The 17,448-nt window shown below is 45.0% G+C and overlaps 3 protein-coding genes across 4 annotated transcripts; 1 reads left to right on the plus strand and 2 right to left on the minus strand.

The window, feature by feature from the left end:
- Positions 1-1,397: 1,397 nt before the first annotated feature.
- Positions 1,398-2,665, plus strand: si:ch211-191i18.4 (uncharacterized protein LOC799350 homolog). Its single transcript, XM_062487370.1, has 3 exons — positions 1,398-1,869; positions 1,994-2,125; positions 2,423-2,665. Exons 1-3 carry the CDS (start codon positions 1,738-1,740, stop codon positions 2,528-2,530), a joined length of 372 nt encoding a protein of 123 aa, XP_062343354.1. The 5' UTR covers positions 1,398-1,737; the 3' UTR covers positions 2,531-2,665.
- Positions 2,666-6,148: 3,483 nt separating this feature from the next.
- On the minus strand, positions 6,149-8,849 carry jtb (jumping translocation breakpoint). 2 transcript variants are annotated; one of them, XM_062487365.1, is made up of 6 exons: positions 8,617-8,849; positions 7,783-7,947; positions 7,564-7,604; positions 6,906-6,991; positions 6,478-6,554; positions 6,149-6,358 (listed from the first exon to the last, which is right to left on the minus strand). In XM_062487365.1, the coding sequence occupies exons 2-6, from the start codon at positions 7,878-7,880 to the stop codon at positions 6,202-6,204; spliced, it is 459 nt and encodes a 152-aa protein (XP_062343349.1). In that variant the 5' UTR covers positions 7,881-7,947; positions 8,617-8,849; the 3' UTR covers positions 6,149-6,201. The 2 variants fall into 2 exon arrangements, with proteins under 2 accessions (XP_062343349.1, XP_062343348.1); XM_062487364.1 differs by having other exon boundaries at positions 6,478-6,557.
- A 4,030-nt stretch (positions 8,850-12,879) lies between these two features.
- Positions 12,880-17,416, minus strand: LOC134041031 (secretagogin-like). The gene is made up of 11 exons (XM_062487266.1): positions 17,142-17,416; positions 16,958-17,028; positions 16,675-16,767; positions 16,235-16,324; positions 15,974-16,030; positions 15,791-15,868; positions 15,133-15,188; positions 14,810-14,855; positions 14,673-14,732; positions 14,111-14,179; positions 12,880-13,604 (listed from the first exon to the last, which is right to left on the minus strand). The coding sequence occupies exons 1-11, from the start codon at positions 17,209-17,211 to the stop codon at positions 13,479-13,481; spliced, it is 816 nt and encodes a 271-aa protein (XP_062343250.1). The 5' UTR covers positions 17,212-17,416; the 3' UTR covers positions 12,880-13,478.
- Positions 17,417-17,448: the final 32 nt, after the last annotated feature.

A 17,448-nucleotide genomic window follows, 5' to 3' on the forward strand; every position in this document is an offset into this window, starting at 1 on the left:
TGGTGAAAGAGAGGAGCAGAACACAGGCTTAACAGTCATACAGCAGGGAAGTGTCAATGGGTGTTGAAACACCAAAAATCCAGTGTTCAACTTGGGTCAGTTGGTAAATGTCAGTATGAGCAGAGGTAGCCACAGGGCTGGGGACTGTGATCTGCGCAGCATCACAGGCAGGTGGATGAGGGAAGGGACCAGGAACTCGCTGTTGTCCTGGAGACTGGTTTCCTGGTTTCCAGTTGGCGACTAAATCCAGCTTTGGCAGAAAACTCTCAAATACGTTTTTTTTATACGAATACGAGAATCCCCGTCTCCCGTAGTCTCCAACTAGTAACATAAACAATAACAGTAACAATATACAGTAACAGGTTTACTTTATTTGTCAAATCTAGATGGGGCGACATGAACATATAGAAGCTATATTTGTAATTTAAAAGTTATATATGATACATGTACAGACAAACACACACTTCAGGTTTACATTGAAAGTACATACACACACACACTTTATCAGTCGTAGAACTGACTACACAAAAAAGTTTTTAACCTAATTTTGAATGTCAAAACGGTATCAGCCTCCTTAATTGAGACAGGTAATTTATTCCAGAGAAGAAGTGCTCTGTATGAGAACGCCCTGCCTGCAGCAGTTTTTTCATTAATTTTGGGAACCACCAGATAGCTGGTATCTTGGGATCTTAGTGACCTTATGGGGTGATAGGGTACAAGAAGCCCAGAGAGGTATAGTGGTGCCAATCCATGCAGAGATTTGTTGGTTAGTAATATAACTTTTTTGGCTATGTTACGTAGATGGAAAAATGCAGTTCTGGTCATTTATTTAATACGGTACTCAAACGAAAGGTCTGGGTCCATTGTGACTCCTAGATTTTTTACCAGCTTGTGATCTGTCAGATACGATCTAAACTACTGAAGTGAAGTACCAGAAATCCCAACATAGTTCTCCATACGTTCCAGGAGAATTTGATGATCCACAGTGTCAAAAGCTGCACTTAGGTTTAGGAGAACCTGCGTAGATAGAGCCTGCGTCAGAGGCTAATAGTAGATCATTGACTACCTTGGCTAAAGCAGTTTCAGTGCTGTGGTGAAGACCGGTGGTGAAGGTTCTATCCATTGGCACTTATTTGCTTTTCACAATGTATGCTTCATGTTTTGCCTACCCGCAATATTTTGGGGGCTATCTCGTTGTTTATGATCATTGACCTATGCACTTTTTGTAAAGCTCTTTCTTGTAAGTCATTTTGGATAAAAGCGTCTGCTAAATGAATAAATGTAGGCCTAAATGTGAATGTAAATGTAACAGACGTGCCTATGAACGTCTGAGGTCCTGTTGTGAACACTGTCCTGAATGACATCTAAAACAGGTGTAGGTACTTGGGTCGCTGTCAACCTTATACCCATGTGACCATTAAATCCGTTTACAACACGGAAAAGACTACTGTGTGGGCGAGAAGACACATTTAGAAGTGTTAGCGCACCTGCACACCCAATACATTCGGGAAGGTTTTTTTGTTTCACGTCTGAGCTGGATTATGATGGAAATATAGTTGGTAGCCTAAATGAACTTGCATCGACTTGACCATATTTATTCGAAATCTCCTCAGAACCTTGGACAGCGTCTTGTGACGCGCAGTAGGACTTTTCGCGCACGAGGAGCACGCCTGAGTGTTGGTGCCATATCAACCGAGAAGCGTCACGGGCTGACGGAGAAGAGTTCAATTGGTGTCAATGTTCACAATGATGTTCCTCATAATGAATTCGATTTTATTGGTCAACTTTCTGTCCCGCGGAGTGGAGACGAGCCTGCCAGAACCGGTTCCTTCTTCGCAAACGCGCCCAAATCCCCGAGAGCACGAGCTGGTCAATATTGGCTACTTGAAAACACTTGTTATAATTAGACCTACTTATACACATTGAATTATAATATAAAGACAAACACTTTTGTTTAAAGGTTTCCTCACCAGATCCTTATTGTCTTGCATAGCCGTTGGGTATCCCTGTCCATGATACGAGAAACGGCAGTCTTCACCGGAGGCCGTGGGCCGAGCTGAGGGAGAACTTCAACCGTCTTCCTGGCGTATGTCGACGGCTCCGCAGGAGGAGAATCACCATATTGGTATGTGTCTTCTCTATTCTATTGATCCTTAACCCTTTACTCCACCTCAGCCAAGCTCCCTGCGTGCAAACGGGGGTCCTCAAATTGATTCTGTAGGGTTATGGCGACATCTCGTGGCTTTAGTATCAGTCAAACCAAACATCTCTAGTATAACCCCAAAACTTCACAGGGTTGAGAAACCCTTACAGATTAACAATAACCGTTTACCCCCGCAACGATTTGTGTGAAAGTAGGTACGTTTTAGAGATCATAGTAGCTTATCTCCAGCCCATATAGTATTTGTGTTCTCTTCTGCAGTGCAACATGGGAAAGTTCTGCACGGGGTTGAGAGAGATCAGGCACGGTCAGGTCTGCCGCTGCCCGCGCGGGTCCCGGTGTTCCCACTTCTTCCTCCGGAGTCTCTGACCTCGACTGCACCTTACACGTAACATGAACGCTGCTGTTGCCAATAGTAACAGGGATTCTGGAAGCATCAATTTATCAAAATCCTGCATGTTGATAGAAACTTAACTGCGACCTTGCTTATTAAAGAAGTAGGCCTATACACAGGCCCGTAACGGAAACACATGAGCCCCCCCCGCAGAATAAGCCTGAGAGCCCCCCCCCCCCCCCCCTTTTAGCAAATCTGTGTGCAAAGTCTTTTACCACACTCTTTACATCTAAACTGCGCGCACATTCATTTTCTATGCTAAGGATGGCCAGACCTGACAGCCTCTCTTGTGAAATGGAGCTTCTGAGATATGTTTTGATCAGTTTCAGCTTGGAAAATGACCTTTCAGCGCTTGCGACAGTCACGGGTATTGTCAGAAATAATTTGATGGCCGTGGCTACATCAGGCACACTTGATAGTATGGAGTTGTGTTTTATTATTAGCGTGTTCGCTAAATCATAAATGGAGCCATATTTTGTCGTGTGAATCTTGTAGAAAGCAATGACTGTACGTTTTACACGATCATAATATGTATATAACTGAAATACAATGACTTTTTGTAACTTTGATTATGTTTTTTGTATGTTTAAATAGTCAAACGCAATCGCTGCAACTGCACGATACTACTGTCGCATAGCGTTACGTTATCATGTTTGCTAATAATGTCAGTTATGTAATATATTTTATAATTAAGCACTTTTTCCTACTTTCTCTTTTTTCCCCCACTCCATTTCAATGTTGTCAGTGTGATAGGAAGTCAATAAAGGAGCAAGGCTAATTTTCCTGGCTCTTGGAAAGGAGGCTCTGTTAACGCTAGGAAGCACAACACAGACAGAGCAGTACAGCTGTCAAAGTATAGGCTAACGTTAGCTACGTGGTACAGCAATTTACATTTACATTTAGTCATTTAGCAGACGCTCTTATCCAGAGCGACTTACAGTAAGTACAGGGACATTACCCCGAGGCAAGTAGGGTGAAGTGCCTTGCCCAAGGGCACAACGTCAGTTGGCATGACCGGGAATCGAACTGGCAACCTTCGGATTACTAGCCCGATTCCCTCACCGCTCAGCCACCACATTCAGCAATGTTAGCTATAGCAAACAGTACAATACCTGTCTCTTCTGGTAGATGAGTGCATCCTTCACCGGCTGGTCGAAAAAGAAATTTGTAATTTTGGGAAGTTTGGCATTTAATTCAGAAATTTTCTGTTTTGAATGCAGCTTTTGGGCACCGCTTTTAAATGTGCGTTTCATTTTTCCTACGCTACGCTACAGTTAGCTACCTATTTGCAGCGGGCTCGCCGGTCTGTGTGACCATCTGACCTACTTCGTCATGTCACTTACCTAGCTAACAAAGAAAGCACAATTAAATATACTTTCCTTTATTTTTATATCAACTCTGGATACACAGACAAGACAATAAGACATCCCATGTAATTCAAATTGGATAAAAAAAAAAAAAAAACGGGGGGCCTGCCACCCCCCCCATCCCTGCGAGGCCCCCCCGCGGTGCGGGGGCTGCGGGGGTAATCTTTACGGGCCTGCCTATACAAATAAAGTTTTATTTTGATTTGTACATCTTTGGTTTCCATTCATGTCCGTATTACGCAGGGCTGGACTGGGACAAAAAAAATGGCCCTGGCATTTTTGCTCAGACCGGCCCACCACAATCACCAATACCACCCACCAGCACACCAAAAGAGTTAAGAGATGTGATTGGGCCAGCCCAGTATCAGTATGGAAAATGAACCAATGGGCCGCTGTCCGTGCTTAATGGGCCGGTCGTTGGCCAATTTTAAGTTTATGAAATAGAAAAATATATATATAAAGATTTATATATTAAATATCATATCGGCCCCAAGTGCGGCGGCCCACCGGGCATTTGCCCGGTATGCCAGATTACCAATCCAGGCCTGGTATTAGGTATGTAAATAAATTGACAGAAAGTGCTGGCTTTGTAGATAACATCTCCCAAAAAGACAGATTTGTTTTCCTTTGATCTCATTTATTGTTTCTGCATAATTCTCATCTCGAGTCAGCAGCTGGCATCTCACATCGCTTTCATAAAAATACATTATTTACAGTCGAAACGTAAAACTATGATAAAATCACGTTTTAAACATCAGTGAACAATGTCAGAAAATACTGGCGATTCCTCTCGAGCTCAGAGCCTGACAATGACAATTGGCAAAACCCATAGGTCATGGTTGCTTGGTGTAGGTAATCAGGTGGAACACTGTGATAACACCAGGATCATCACATATTCATCCAATGATAACAAGCCCTGTCTGTTTTGCAATGCAAGTCAACCAGCGATGAGCACCAAGATGTAGATGAAGGGATAAGTCTTTACATATCTTGCAATAGACAACATAGAGCATTATGGAACAAGGTGACCTGAAGTGACACATTGGTTTGACTTTTGACTTCTGGAGCCAAGTTCTGCTTGTCACAAGGACAGGCTGGGGGGGGGGATCTAAGTGACACAAGTAAACAAAATGAAACAATAACAAGCAGAAATCTTGTAGTGAATTAAAGTTAAAATGTTTCCTGTTTACATCTAGAAAGTGATTGTTGTCCTATCCATGGCTTTACAAACCAAAAGCTGGTGAGATTAAACCTATTCAGAAGGCTTAACATGAAACCATATTAGATGTCCCACCCCCCAGAAACTGTGTGGATACCCAACTGAATAAAGCTCACGACATAACACTGTGCGATAACCCACTCCCATAAAGCCTCTATTTAGAACCCATTGGGCGCCCAAGTGTCAGTAGTTAGTCCATGGCTTGTACACTCTCTCCAAGAACCCACTGGTCCTCAGTAGGCAGACCTGACTAACTGGATAGCCAGGAGGGGAAGCAGTGTGCTTTCACCCGTACAGTCCTGTGTGATTAGTCAGGTTCTTCCCAGGAACGGTGCGTTTGAAAGAGAATATAAATACAACTTGTGTTTACATGTCTGGGGGAACATTCAACACCAGGTTCAAAGTCTAAACCTCTCTGAAAATCCAAATAACCGACATGCACCATGTCTCGTCACATTCTTTTTTTTTTTTTTAAACCAATTTTCACAAAACTTACTCTGGGGAAAAACAAATATATATAATTAAAATCCCCAAAGCTGATATTGTGCACACGTCGTCCAAGCTGGAGAAGAGTTCTCTTCCAGAAGGTTTCTCCTCTTTGCCGGCCATCATCTCTACCCAGCAGCGCCGCTAAGCTCCCAACCTCACCAAGCAGCTCTCCTGTCCGTCTCAAAACCGTTGACGTCCACGTTCCCGAACTATTGGCATCTAGGTTCTAGAACCTTCCGGCATCAAGAACTATCGATGTCTAGGTTCTGGAACACTCGGCCTCTAGGTTCTAGCACGGTTGCAGTCCAGGTTCCAGAACTATTGGCATTTCATTGGTGATATACCTATTGTTAGGTTCTAGAAGGGTTGGTGTCAAGGCTGGGAAAGTCCTCAGGTCAGATTCACACTGGAGATATAAACAGTTCTAAGGTCAGACTGGGGTCTGACTGTGCTGTTAGATCCTACAGTCTGTAGGAGTCCTACCCTCTACAACAGGGCTAACTGATCCCCCCCCCCCCCCCCCCCCCCCCCCTCTGAGAGACTCTGGTGGTTCTGGTCCTGGTTCCGGGTTCTAGATGGACTCGATCTGCCTGCGGACCTTCTCGGAGGCCAGCCGGTCCAGGGAGCGCTGGCGGACCACCACCACCAGGGCGGAGAGCAGAGTCAGGCCCAGCATCGCCCCCTCAAACTTCCAGAACAGGTGCTCCTCCAGCAGGGATGACCGGCAGCTAGGGGGGAGAAACAGCCAGGGAGAAGGGGGTGGGGGGGCATACGTTACGTTAACACACATCACGCATAGGCTTTCATCTCCACTAACTCCATCTGTAGTCTAAACCAGTCGTCTCACCTCTTGTACTCGTCCCTGTTGGACTTGGTGCAGTTGATCCTCTCCACGTATCCAGTCAGCGTGCATGCTGCCCATGACTTCTGGAGGAAGCACACTGGAGTTAGAGCCCTCTATACACACCTTTATACTGATGCCACACACACACACACACACACAGTTAGAGCCCTTCACACACACCTTTATATTGATGCTACACACACTGGGTGTTAAAGCCCTCCACACACACACACTGCATGCACAGCTCCAAGAGAAGATGACATGCTTCTAGCAAAGGCTAAAAACCGTGTGTGTGTGTTAAGACACAGAGAGAGGGAGAAAGAGCACGAGAAAGAGAGTGTGTGTGTATGTGAGACAGAGAGAGGAATTGTATTTGTGTGCGTGTGTGAGACAGAGCGCGTGTGTGAGACAGAGCGAGAGAGATGCCTCACCGACTGGAAGGCATTACACTGCGAGCACTCTGCAGCCACCACAAACTCCTCAACCAGCCAGCAGGGGGTGCCAACAGGCTTGGCCACTGGGGAACACAGGACAAGAGACAGCGCCGTTACTCAAAGATATACAGCATCTCATAATCTTCATTTGGAAGACTCTACGTCACTTCTATCCAAAGGAACATACAGGGGGGATTCCAACCGCAAGACAAGGGATTGCATCATAATCACGTATTCACTTAGCAGATGCTTTCATCAAAAGCTCTACCACTGAGCTATGCCCACCCCCAGAGATCATATCTGGAAAACAAACCCTCTATACATCATCCCTCATCCACCGATGAATGCTTTTTCTAAAGACAACCCAGAGAGTGTGTGACACGATGACACGCCACATTTCAGAGAACAATCATCCTGTTGTGGCGAGGAGCAGGCAGCTGATTAAAGGAAGCGCCACAGATGGGAGCATGCCTCTAGGGGCGTGTGCACGCCTGTCATCCAAAGCGACATACACATTGCGCCCGTAAAATATACAGCAAAACAACCACCTCTAAGTTACAACAAAACAGCAGTAACATCTCAACGACAATATTACATGCATTGCAGCAATGCATCTCCAGCCCTTCATGTGAGAGGCCAGAGAATGTGCACCTACCTGAGGCCTTCTCTTCACTCAGCAGAGCTGCACCAAACACTCTGAAGAAGACAGGGTCAAAGGTTAGAGGAAATTACAAAACACCAATAAAACAGCAGAGCTGGTAATATCAACAGTGTTGGCACTAGGGCATGACTAGAACGGCCTAATAGAACGATATAACGCACTTATAGCAACAGAACCCGTAGTTACGTTCCTATATGACGACCTCCCACCCACCTGAGAGACACCAGTCCCCAGAAGAGAGCGTGCAGGGCCAGGATACGCGGCCGCAGGCAGCTCATTGGAATCCGGCAGTCGCTCTCCATCCTCCCCATACACGTGCGAGTGGGGGTCGCCACAGTTACACCATGACCTCGGGGTTTGTAATCTACAGTTCAAAGTCTGGGGCACAATAATGGAACAAAAATGAACAGCGCCTATCAATTAGCCTACAAACAATGGGGGGCGAACATTTAGACTTGCTACTCCTTCAGTACTATATTCTAACGTTGGAAAACAACTTCTGTTGTTGGGTAATTTGTTTATCCACCCGGCACTCTGACGATAATGTAAATAGTATATCCAGCCAGATAGTCAAGCTATGTTCCACAACAACGCTAGGTTAAACTGTCTGTGAACGGGAAACACTCGGCTAGGTAGATTAGCTAGTTTATGTAGTGCTAGCTAGCTAGCAAATGTACTGTACGTTTATAAAAGAGACGAACTCACCATGTCTAAATGTTAAACAACCACAACTTAGCAAGTATTGTTGTTAAATTTGAAGTTGAATTTTCAATGATCCAGCTGGCTCGTTACCAACAGGCAAGATGGTAGACTCGCTATCAAACTAGCTTAGCTTGTCTAGGTAGCCTAGCATTACAAGACAGTCGAGGCCGGGAAACCTAGCTAGCCAGGCTAGATAGACTACATCTAAACATATGCTATGTTGTAATACCAACTAGCTAGCTGACTAGTTCAGATGGGCTTAAGTTCGCTAGCTAACTAGCCTAGTAAAGCAGCTAACTAACTCTCTACAGACAGATACAGTAGCTCGTAGCGTGGTTTACTTACCAAGATCACTTAACAACGTTACACAGCATGCTGAAATCAGCTGCTTTTAGAGAAATAGACACAGCCCGAATCCCCTTAGTTACGACGGTGGTGCGCGTTAAATGGAGAACAGATCAAAACAAATGTCGGTCTAATGGAGCTCATTTGCTTGTCTATCTACGCCCAAAGTCCACCGTTATCCCACAGCCATCTTGACTCACCATCATGATGTTGGAAATGTAAACGTTGGAGAGGAGTACGTCATCAAATGTATCTAAGGAAATCTGCATTGTGGCAACAGTGCCGCCTGGCGTCACTCCTACGAACTGCAGTTAACGGGTTAATCCATTGACACCTTTTAATATTGACTTTACATTTTATTCATAGATTTAACAGACATACGAATAAGCACATAGAAAGTACAGCAGAATCGTCGGTACATAGATCTAACCGTCGATCATTAACTTTAAAAGCTTCTGCAGCTTCTGCTGCGTCTGTAGTTTCGTTTATTTTCCTTTGGTCTGTTCGACCAGTCAGAGTGGTCTCCATTGACTGAGTTGTAGCTGTTTCTCGAAGCTGCCTGTGGAGGGCGATGGCGCTGCATCCTAATTCATTATGTTTAAATGTGAGAGAACTTGAAAGGAAATGCGTCCCTCGGTGACGGATGAACCATTAAAAGACACTCCATCTAGAGCAGATGCGAGATGTGTCTAGGCTGAATGAGGTTAGAGTTGTTATGAAGTAAGACTGTGGATGATGTGAATGTGGATGATCCTCCTCTCTTCTCCTCTCTCCTCTCTCCTTCCTCTTCCACTTAAATTTGTCCTCTGTCGGTCCGGTCTGTTTTCTCTCCCTCTCTCTCTCTCTCTCTCTCTCTCTCTCTCTCTCTCTCTCTCTCTCTCTCTCTCTCTCTCTCTCTCTCTCTCTCTCTCTCTCTCTCTCTCTCTCTCTCTCTCACACACACACACACACCACCCTTCATGACTTCCCCATGTCACCCCCATCTCCCCATGTCTCCCCCTTGCCCCCCCCCCTCCTCATCACCCCCTGTGACCCCCTGTATCACTGTCCCCTCCCTGCACCCTCACTCAAAGCCTTCTGTGATTGTCTCCTTCCCTCACCACACACATGCACACACACACACTTACATGCAGACACACACACACAAACAGACACACAGTCACGCACACACACACAGCTGGCTGGCGGCCTGGGGGAGGACTGTCAGTTTAACCACAGGGACAGAAACAGATAATGACTGGGGTGGAGGGGTCAGGAGGAGGGGTGGGGGGGGGGCATCTGTGTGATTACCCCCCACCCCTGCCAGGGATGATAGCAGCTGTCAGAAAGCTGTGGGAGGGGGAACCACCTGTGGGGGGTATCAGGCGAGTGAGCAAGGACACACCTCTCCGCTGGGTAACCCAGGCTGGGTGGGTGTGTGGGGGAGGGCTGGGTAACCCAGGCTGGATGGGTGTGGGGGGGAGAGCTGGGTAACCCAGGCTGGGTGGGTGTGTGGGGGAGAGCTGGGTAACCCAGGCTGGGTGGGTGTGTGGGAGAGAGCTGGGTAACCTAGGCTGGGTGGGTGTGGGGGGGAGAGCTGGGTAACCCAGGCTGGGTGGGTGTGTGGGGGAGAGCTGGGTAACCCAGGCTGGGTGGGTGTGGGGGGGAGAACTGGGTAACCCAGGCTGGGTGGGTGTGGGGGGGAGAGCTGGGTAACCCAGGCTGGGTGGGTGTGTGGGGGAGAGCTGGGTAACCCAGGCTGGGTGGATGTGTGGGGGAGGGCCCACCTTGGGGCTGGTTCACCCGTTTTAATGGTGCCCATTCCTGGAGCCGTCCCAGGGTTGTGAACCAGGGCTGTACCAGAGCAGGAGTGTTTAGGAGTGATGGCTTTAACTGTGCATTTACCAAGAGAGGCTTCAAATCCCTCACTGTGCTTCTCTTTGGATGAAAGATAGATTGATAAATAGTTGGCTAAATCCATTGTTGTACTGTAAGCCAGGACTGTAGGAGAGTGTCCAGTGTGATATCTGCACCCTGCGTTCACATCGACACAGTAGACTCTGAGATTGCGTTGCCGCAAGTGTCGCGTTTGACGTTTGACTCGTCGTTTTCAGACTGCAGATGAAGCAGCAGCGTCTAGCTTTGCTTCCTCCTCATCGCTTCACACAAATAGCTGCTCAGCTGCACCCACTTCCGTCAGACTGATCAGAGTTCAAAACCTCCGCTCATCCCTCGTCTCTCCACGCGTCCCAAGAGGAAACCACGTTTGACCGCCATGACTGGTGCCTGTCCGGCTGATTGGATCCATACCCTGCAGAGGCACCACGGGACCGTTTCAGTGGGCAGCTAGTTGATATAATGATTAACCTCAAGACAGCTGTCCTCTGTAATTCTCTCTGCCTCTAAGTGGCTGTTTAGTGGGCATGGTTCCTCCTCCCTGTTCTCCCAGCATCTGTTAGGATGTGAGATGTAGAAGCAAGCCTGGTCTGGTTGCTCGGCAACATTTGACATTAAGGTTACAACTACCACGGAACTACCCAGGTTGAATGCTTCAACGTTGAGACAACAACGTCACCGTCAGCACCATCACCGCAACGTGGAAGTATGGATCTCATCACCTATAGCAACAGGATCCTAAATTGGCTCAACGCTACCGGTGGCTGACTGTCACTCCATGAAATAAAATAAATGTCTGAACAATTGTCAAACCGAGTTATCACACGACGTGTCATGAAACTCTATTCATCCGGTTTTAATCCGGAAATTCCACATAATGGCAACCAACCACCACATGGAGACACGAATCCACTTAGAGGCCAAATTTAGCTAACCTGCCACCCACCAAAATGCATTCAATTGGCCAAAGCTAGCGATGTTCAATAGAAACTTGCTTCCATAAAATATCCAAAAGTTCATGGGCTTCTCATCCTTCACATATTGTTCCTAGGTAATCACATAGTAATACATGTGGTAACAACATTGTAGTTAAATAGGACCTGCTATGTAGTTACACTTCATCGCAGTTTATTTATTACACAAGTGAAACTTGGTATGGGGGTAGTTGGTCTTTCCAGGGGTAATTGGGTGGTAACATTGATCTTGTAATGGTAACACAACCTTCTACTGCCCCTTTACAACATCCACTCCTTCATACTATACCTCCTTTGGAACTAACCCATCCCGCTAAGCCATTTAATTACACGGCAAGTTCTATGTAATTGTAGTGTTGTTTCTATAGGTATTGCTATGTAGTTACATTGTAGTCAGTATAACCTTATTGCTTTGTAATTACATAGTAGCCTAGTTAATGTGATGTTAGTGTCAAGTGTTGATTTGCTGTCGCATAGTAGTTAATGTATGACTTTAATGCTATTTAGTGACATGGTAGTTAATGTAACCTTGTTGCTATGCAGTAACAGTTAATGGTACTTACTGTAATGTGGTTCCTTCAGCTGTAGCACAGCTCAACAACAACACCAGGTGAAGAGTTAATTCTCAGGAGAGACATTTGTCTCCCTGCATTTGACCAAACAGCAGCACAGAGTAGACAATAGGATAGGTATGGCTCAATGGTAGAGTGTTTTAAGTGCAGATCCAGAGGTTTCAGGTTTACACTGTACATGGTTTTGGATAAAAGCTAAATTCATATGTTACATACAGACTTCAGAAAACCTTTTAAAGCCCCACGCCCCTTAACTACACATGGTCTGGTGTTTGTCTTTGGATCTGTTACATGCTTTGCAGCTCAATACGTTTCCATAGCGCCATAGCTGCCATGTGAATGGTGTGGTTTCTAGGTATCGGAGGAAATAAACATCTGAGAAAGCCATCATGGAGCTCAACTGTTGTGAGGACTGCTATCATGGTAGCTAATGGTCCCTTCAATCTCCCTTTCTAAAGATTTACATTTACTCATTTAGCCGACGCTCTTATCCAGAGCGACTTCCAGTAAGCACAGGGACATTCCCCCCCAGGCAAGTAGGGTGAAGTGCCTTGCCCAAGGACACAACGTCATTATTCGCACAGCCGGGAATCAAATCGGCAACCTAGCCCAAGTTCCTAACCGCTCAGCTACCTGACTCCCTAAAGACACCTACTATGTTACACTGTGTGCAAGTGCACATGCATGACATCATGCCATTGTGGTGAAAGCTGCTTGGATTCACATGATTGGCTTGTGGTTTTAGACCTTGATGACAAACTGGTTCAATTGTACACACTGGTGAAAACATAGACTGGAGACTATTGTTGAAGCTGAATGAGCTTTATATATGATCTCTTACCTAAAAACAGGGATGTCACAAAAGTACAGACACACAATAGCAAATACATTACATTAAGGCCAGTCACTGGCATCACATGTCCATACTCACTAAACAAACTGTCAATCTGAAATTGTTTATTATAATTTAGATTCAATATCCATGAGACCAACACAGCAAGCATTGCAATATCACTGCTATCACATAACTTATCACAGATGTTATCGCCACACAGTTAGTGTGGATGTTTTCAAGTAATGTATATTCAAGCTATAGTGAGAAGAGAAACCGTGTATAGGCTTTTACAAAAAAATGGAAATACATACAATAAACAGACTTACTGCACACCAGATAGGAACATCAACAAAGTAACAACAAATCACAAAATTGATGTTTTACTTGAGTGTCTATGAGATGACCAAAAGAGTTCACATCATACCACCTCTACTTTCTGCTTCCACTTCTACTTCCTGGACCACAATGCAATGCTCTTTGGCTGTCAACAAGCTACTGCTGCATGCTACCACGGCAACGAGTTAGCTGTTATCTTCCGGCGCTAGCTACAGTGGGGAGACAGGAAGTTATTATGGTCGCCGGATCCTCACGTTCCCCAGTGGATCATTAGGTGAGTTTGAGGCCAAGGCACAGGGCCAGCTCGTTCTTCTGGATTTTTCCGTCTCCGTTCATGTCGCAGTGGCCCAGAAGAACCTTCCGGAACTTATCCAAGTCTGTTCCGCTGATGCTAGGCTGTTGGGGGTCACATGGAGAGTGAGTCGGCTCTCAAGCCAGTTCATAACTACTCAACATTGCTCAAAACGTCAAAACGTGGGCTGTGAACAATCACAGGGACTGCTCATAACACATTCTAACATCATGTACAACTCCTTTAATAATAACTATCCCCCTCCTTTAAATTACATGTCCTACAATTATCATAGAATGTATTATGTCTGAGGCACCTTATTTAGTCTCTCAACAAAAGCTTCTCATTCATAATGTTGAGCTCTTCAGGCTTTGAACCTAACCCAAACATTATAAAGATCTAGAACGAACTATGATTCTGTGGAGAACCTTGTCTTATCTAGACCCTAACTCTGTGTTACTGTGGAGAACCCTGTCTTGTCTAGACCCTAACTCTGTGTTACTGTGGAGAACCCTGTCTTGTCTAGACCCTAACTCTGTTACTGTGGAGAACCCTGTCTCATCTACAGATCTAAACCTCTACTCAGTGTGAGGAGCTGTTACTGTGGTACCTTCACCAGCTCCATCATGTCCTTGACGAACCCATCCACCTCTGGGCCTTCCAGCTCTCCTGTCTTACTCTGTAAACAACAACCAATGATTAGATTCAGGTGTGCCACGTTAGATTTGAATGAAAGCTTACCAGGCGGTAGTCGTACGGTAACAGGACTGGAAAGTTCCAAAGAATAACAGCATCTAACCCTCTCCAGCTGGGGGATCAGCATGACATCAAAGTCACAGCGGGACTTCAAAGTCACAGTATGACATCAATTGTCACGTAATTACTTCACAGTCACAGTATGACATCACTGTCACATCATGACATCACAGTCACATGACTTCACAGTCGTAGTATGACATCACAGCATAACATCCCTGTCACAGCATGATTTCACAGGATCAGCCCATTCACAGCATGAGATCAATCACAATACACCATCACAGTCACAGCATAAAATTACAATCCCAGTATGACATCCCTGTCACAACATGGCATTAGTAACAGCATGACATCACAGTATTGCAGGCAGAATAGGCAAATAAACGGCCTGGAAGTTTCTTAAGATGACTTACGACGTCGTAGTGAGCGAAGATCTTCTCAAAGTCCCTCTTCCTGTCCTCCTGGCTACAGGCCTGGAACAGACAGAGGGTGACCACCATGCAACCACCTCCCCCTCCCCTCTCCCACATCAAGAACCTTCTCGACTTACGTCCATCTTGAACTTCAGCAAGAAGTTCTCTTTCAGAGACAGGATTCTGTAGAGTACAGAAAGACCTGGTTAAGCCTGTGCTGTCAATGATCAAGTGCAAAATAAGAGTAGATCAATTAAACAAGCTGTTGTATGGAACCTTCTCTAACAAAAAAAGAAGATTCAAGGTTCAACATTCTAGGCTCCCTTTCCAGCTCTTTATTATACGGTTTGAGGTTCTACACAGAACACCTGAAGAGACCTACAGAATCAGAAGGTTCTGCTGCTATTGTTACAAAGACGTTCCATATTCAGGGTGTAGGATGGTATGAGTGGATCTCTACCTGGCGAGGTCATTCAAGTCCAGGCGGTCATCTTTATTCCCATCAAACATCTTCATCTAGCGGAAGAAATGTAGATGTAATACGATTACATGAGGTGAGCGCAGTGCTGAAGATGCTACAGATATTTCTTACGACTGTAATATTCTACTAGTTCCAAACATTTATATTTATATTCACAGCCTTTAGATCTACGTTAGTCTCACAGAGTGCAGTTTAGGACAGTCTGTGGTCAGCTAAGTATTATATCACTCTCTACAACCCTGATGTTCTATATGCTGATGTCCTCCTCTTCAGATCCTTAGGAGACCAACTCTCTAGTCACAATCTCTCTGTCTGCATCCAGACTGAATATGGCTTTATATTAGGTTCCTAATATAACAAAGTACAGTCTAATATAATATCATAATTATTATATAATATTCAATGTCACTAAAATGTTCAACGTAGACAACCACTAAACTGATCATCACTGTGCTGACACCTTGTCACTTCAGATTACCTCTGCCACAAGCCAATCACGTCAGCTCTGTGATCTGGGAGAGGAAGACGATTGGCTAAGGCTAAATACTACTGAGAACCAAGCACTTGACCCAGAGGTGATTGACAGCTGCTGTAAATCCCTGAGCGGAGGCGGAGAGAAGGGGGCAAGGCTTGTTACCATGGTGCTTGTGTATTCCTCCAGCTTCTCAGGGCCAATGGTCTTCTTGTGCTGGAGGAACAGGTCCTGCAGGAAACTCTGTCAGATACACAGGAAGTCCACAGGAATTCAACAGGGGCCAGTTAAGACAAGGAGGCAAAACATTTCATAACTTTTTATGATATTTGAGGATGAGGTTTGTACCTTGAGCTCTACAGCTGAGATGTAGCCACTGCTGTCTACATCATAGCTCCTCCAGATCTGAGAGAAATACAACATCACTCACGCAATTCATGCAGTGAATGCTGTTCAATACTTTCATTGTATTCTTTAGGTGTATTTGAATACATGCATCTAGGGATCCATAGATATGCAAATAATATCAAAACTCAACACCTACCTGTACTTACAGTGTACTGTATATCTACATAAGGTTGCAAGTTTATGTCTGACCTTTGACCTCACCCTCATAAACTCCACACTGTTGTCCAATGGTGTCTCTCGGCGGAACAGCAACAGGAAGTTCTCATCCTCGGGAAGCATCATGGTGGCCAGCTTGACAGAGGTAAACAGCCAATCAGACACCAGTACCAACAAAGGAGGGCTGTCAACTTTTACTAAGATCCTGCCACCACATGTCTTATATGTGAACAAGCACAATCTGGTTTGATGGACAGGGTCACTAGCTAGGAAACACCAGTAAGCCAGTTCTCAGAGTAAGCAACGCTATACAAAGGCTTAGCCTAGGATCAATATCTGTAGGATGAGACACATCGACTGATTACCCATGAGTATTTGTGTATTTTCTAGTTTGATTATATCAAAACTGGAAAATGTATATATTAGATCTATAAATCCCCAACTTGATCAATAAATTCGTTTAGAAGAGGAGGAGGACGCGGCACCTCTTGTATTTGCAGACGGCCGTCCGATGTGATGTCGTAAGCGGACATGAACCTGTCTCTGAGTCGCCTCACTTTTTCTCCCGAAATGTCATCCTTAGTGGGAAAAACAATAACTTCACATATGCGCCATCTTCTTTCACTCGATAATGATTTGAAAGTATTTTTTTGTAGAAAGACGGACGGAGAGAGAGAGAAGTGGGAGAAAAGAAATAGGGGGGAGGTTTAAGATATTTTTGTGGATACTGATGTTTTGCATGACAAAGTTATGAAATATTGTACTCACGCTCATCCCAAGTTTCTTCATCATGTGTCGAAAAAAGTTATCTAACTCCTTTCCTTCAATGTAACCGTTATCTAAATAGACAAACACAATATTCGAATATGAATACATTCGGTCAAAAACGAATTATATTCAATTTTGCAAAGAGTTAGCAACCAGGATTAATAAATCAAGACATTAATCCTACCGTCAACATCAAAGTGCTGCCAAATCTGTAAAAAGTCCGCGGCGTCCAATCGGTTAAAAGCGCTGTCCATGGTAGCGCTCTCTCAAAACTCCACTGCGCGTAAAAAATGTACACTCAATATATTTGTAAAGAAGAAAAAAATGTGTTTATCCACAACAAACAAAACCTGAATAAATGTATTTGTCAGTTCGAAGAAGTTGGTTGAATGCTGGGCTATCTTTTTTGGTGGTTATGACAGAATCACTTTGACTACGCGAAGTGAGCTCTGACAGCGACTTGAGTCTCCCACGGGGGAGTTTCTATGAAT

The sequence above is a fragment of the Osmerus eperlanus genome, chromosome 20 (genome assembly GCF_963692335.1).
Source record: "Osmerus eperlanus chromosome 20, fOsmEpe2.1, whole genome shotgun sequence".
NCBI lineage: Eukaryota > Metazoa > Chordata > Actinopteri > Osmeriformes > Osmeridae > Osmerus > Osmerus eperlanus.

Excerpts from the sequence above, each read along its gene's own strand:
- jtb (XM_062487364.1), bottom strand. The coding sequence starts at position 7,880 with ATGGGGAGGATGGAGAGCGACTGCCGGATTCCAATGAGCTGCCTGCGG. Across the intron at positions 7,605-7,782 it reads TGGGGACTGGTGTCTCTCAG|AGTGTTTGGTGCAGCTCTGC; the intron begins GTGGGTGGGAGG and ends TGTCTTCTTCAG. Across the intron at positions 6,558-6,905 it reads AGTGTAATGCCTTCCAGTCG|AAGTCATGGGCAGCATGCAC; the intron begins GTGAGGCATCTC and ends TGCTTCCTCCAG.
- LOC134041031 (XM_062487266.1), bottom strand. The coding sequence starts at position 17,211 with ATGGACAGCGCTTTTAACCGATTGGACGCCGCGGACTTTTTACAGATT. Across the intron at positions 15,869-15,973 it reads TCTCAGCTGTAGAGCTCAAG|AGTTTCCTGCAGGACCTGTT; the intron begins GTACAAACCTCA and ends TGTATCTGACAG. Across the intron at positions 14,856-15,132 it reads GACTTGAATGACCTCGCCAG|AATCCTGTCTCTGAAAGAGA; the intron begins GTAGAGATCCAC and ends TGTACTCTACAG.
- si:ch211-191i18.4 (XM_062487370.1), top strand. The coding sequence starts at position 1,738 with ATGTTCACAATGATGTTCCTCATAATGAATTCGATTTTATTGGTCAAC. Across the intron at positions 1,870-1,993 it reads ATCCCCGAGAGCACGAGCTG|CCGTTGGGTATCCCTGTCCA; the intron begins GTCAATATTGGC and ends TGTCTTGCATAG. Across the intron at positions 2,126-2,422 it reads GGAGGAGAATCACCATATTG|TGCAACATGGGAAAGTTCTG; the intron begins GTATGTGTCTTC and ends TCTCTTCTGCAG.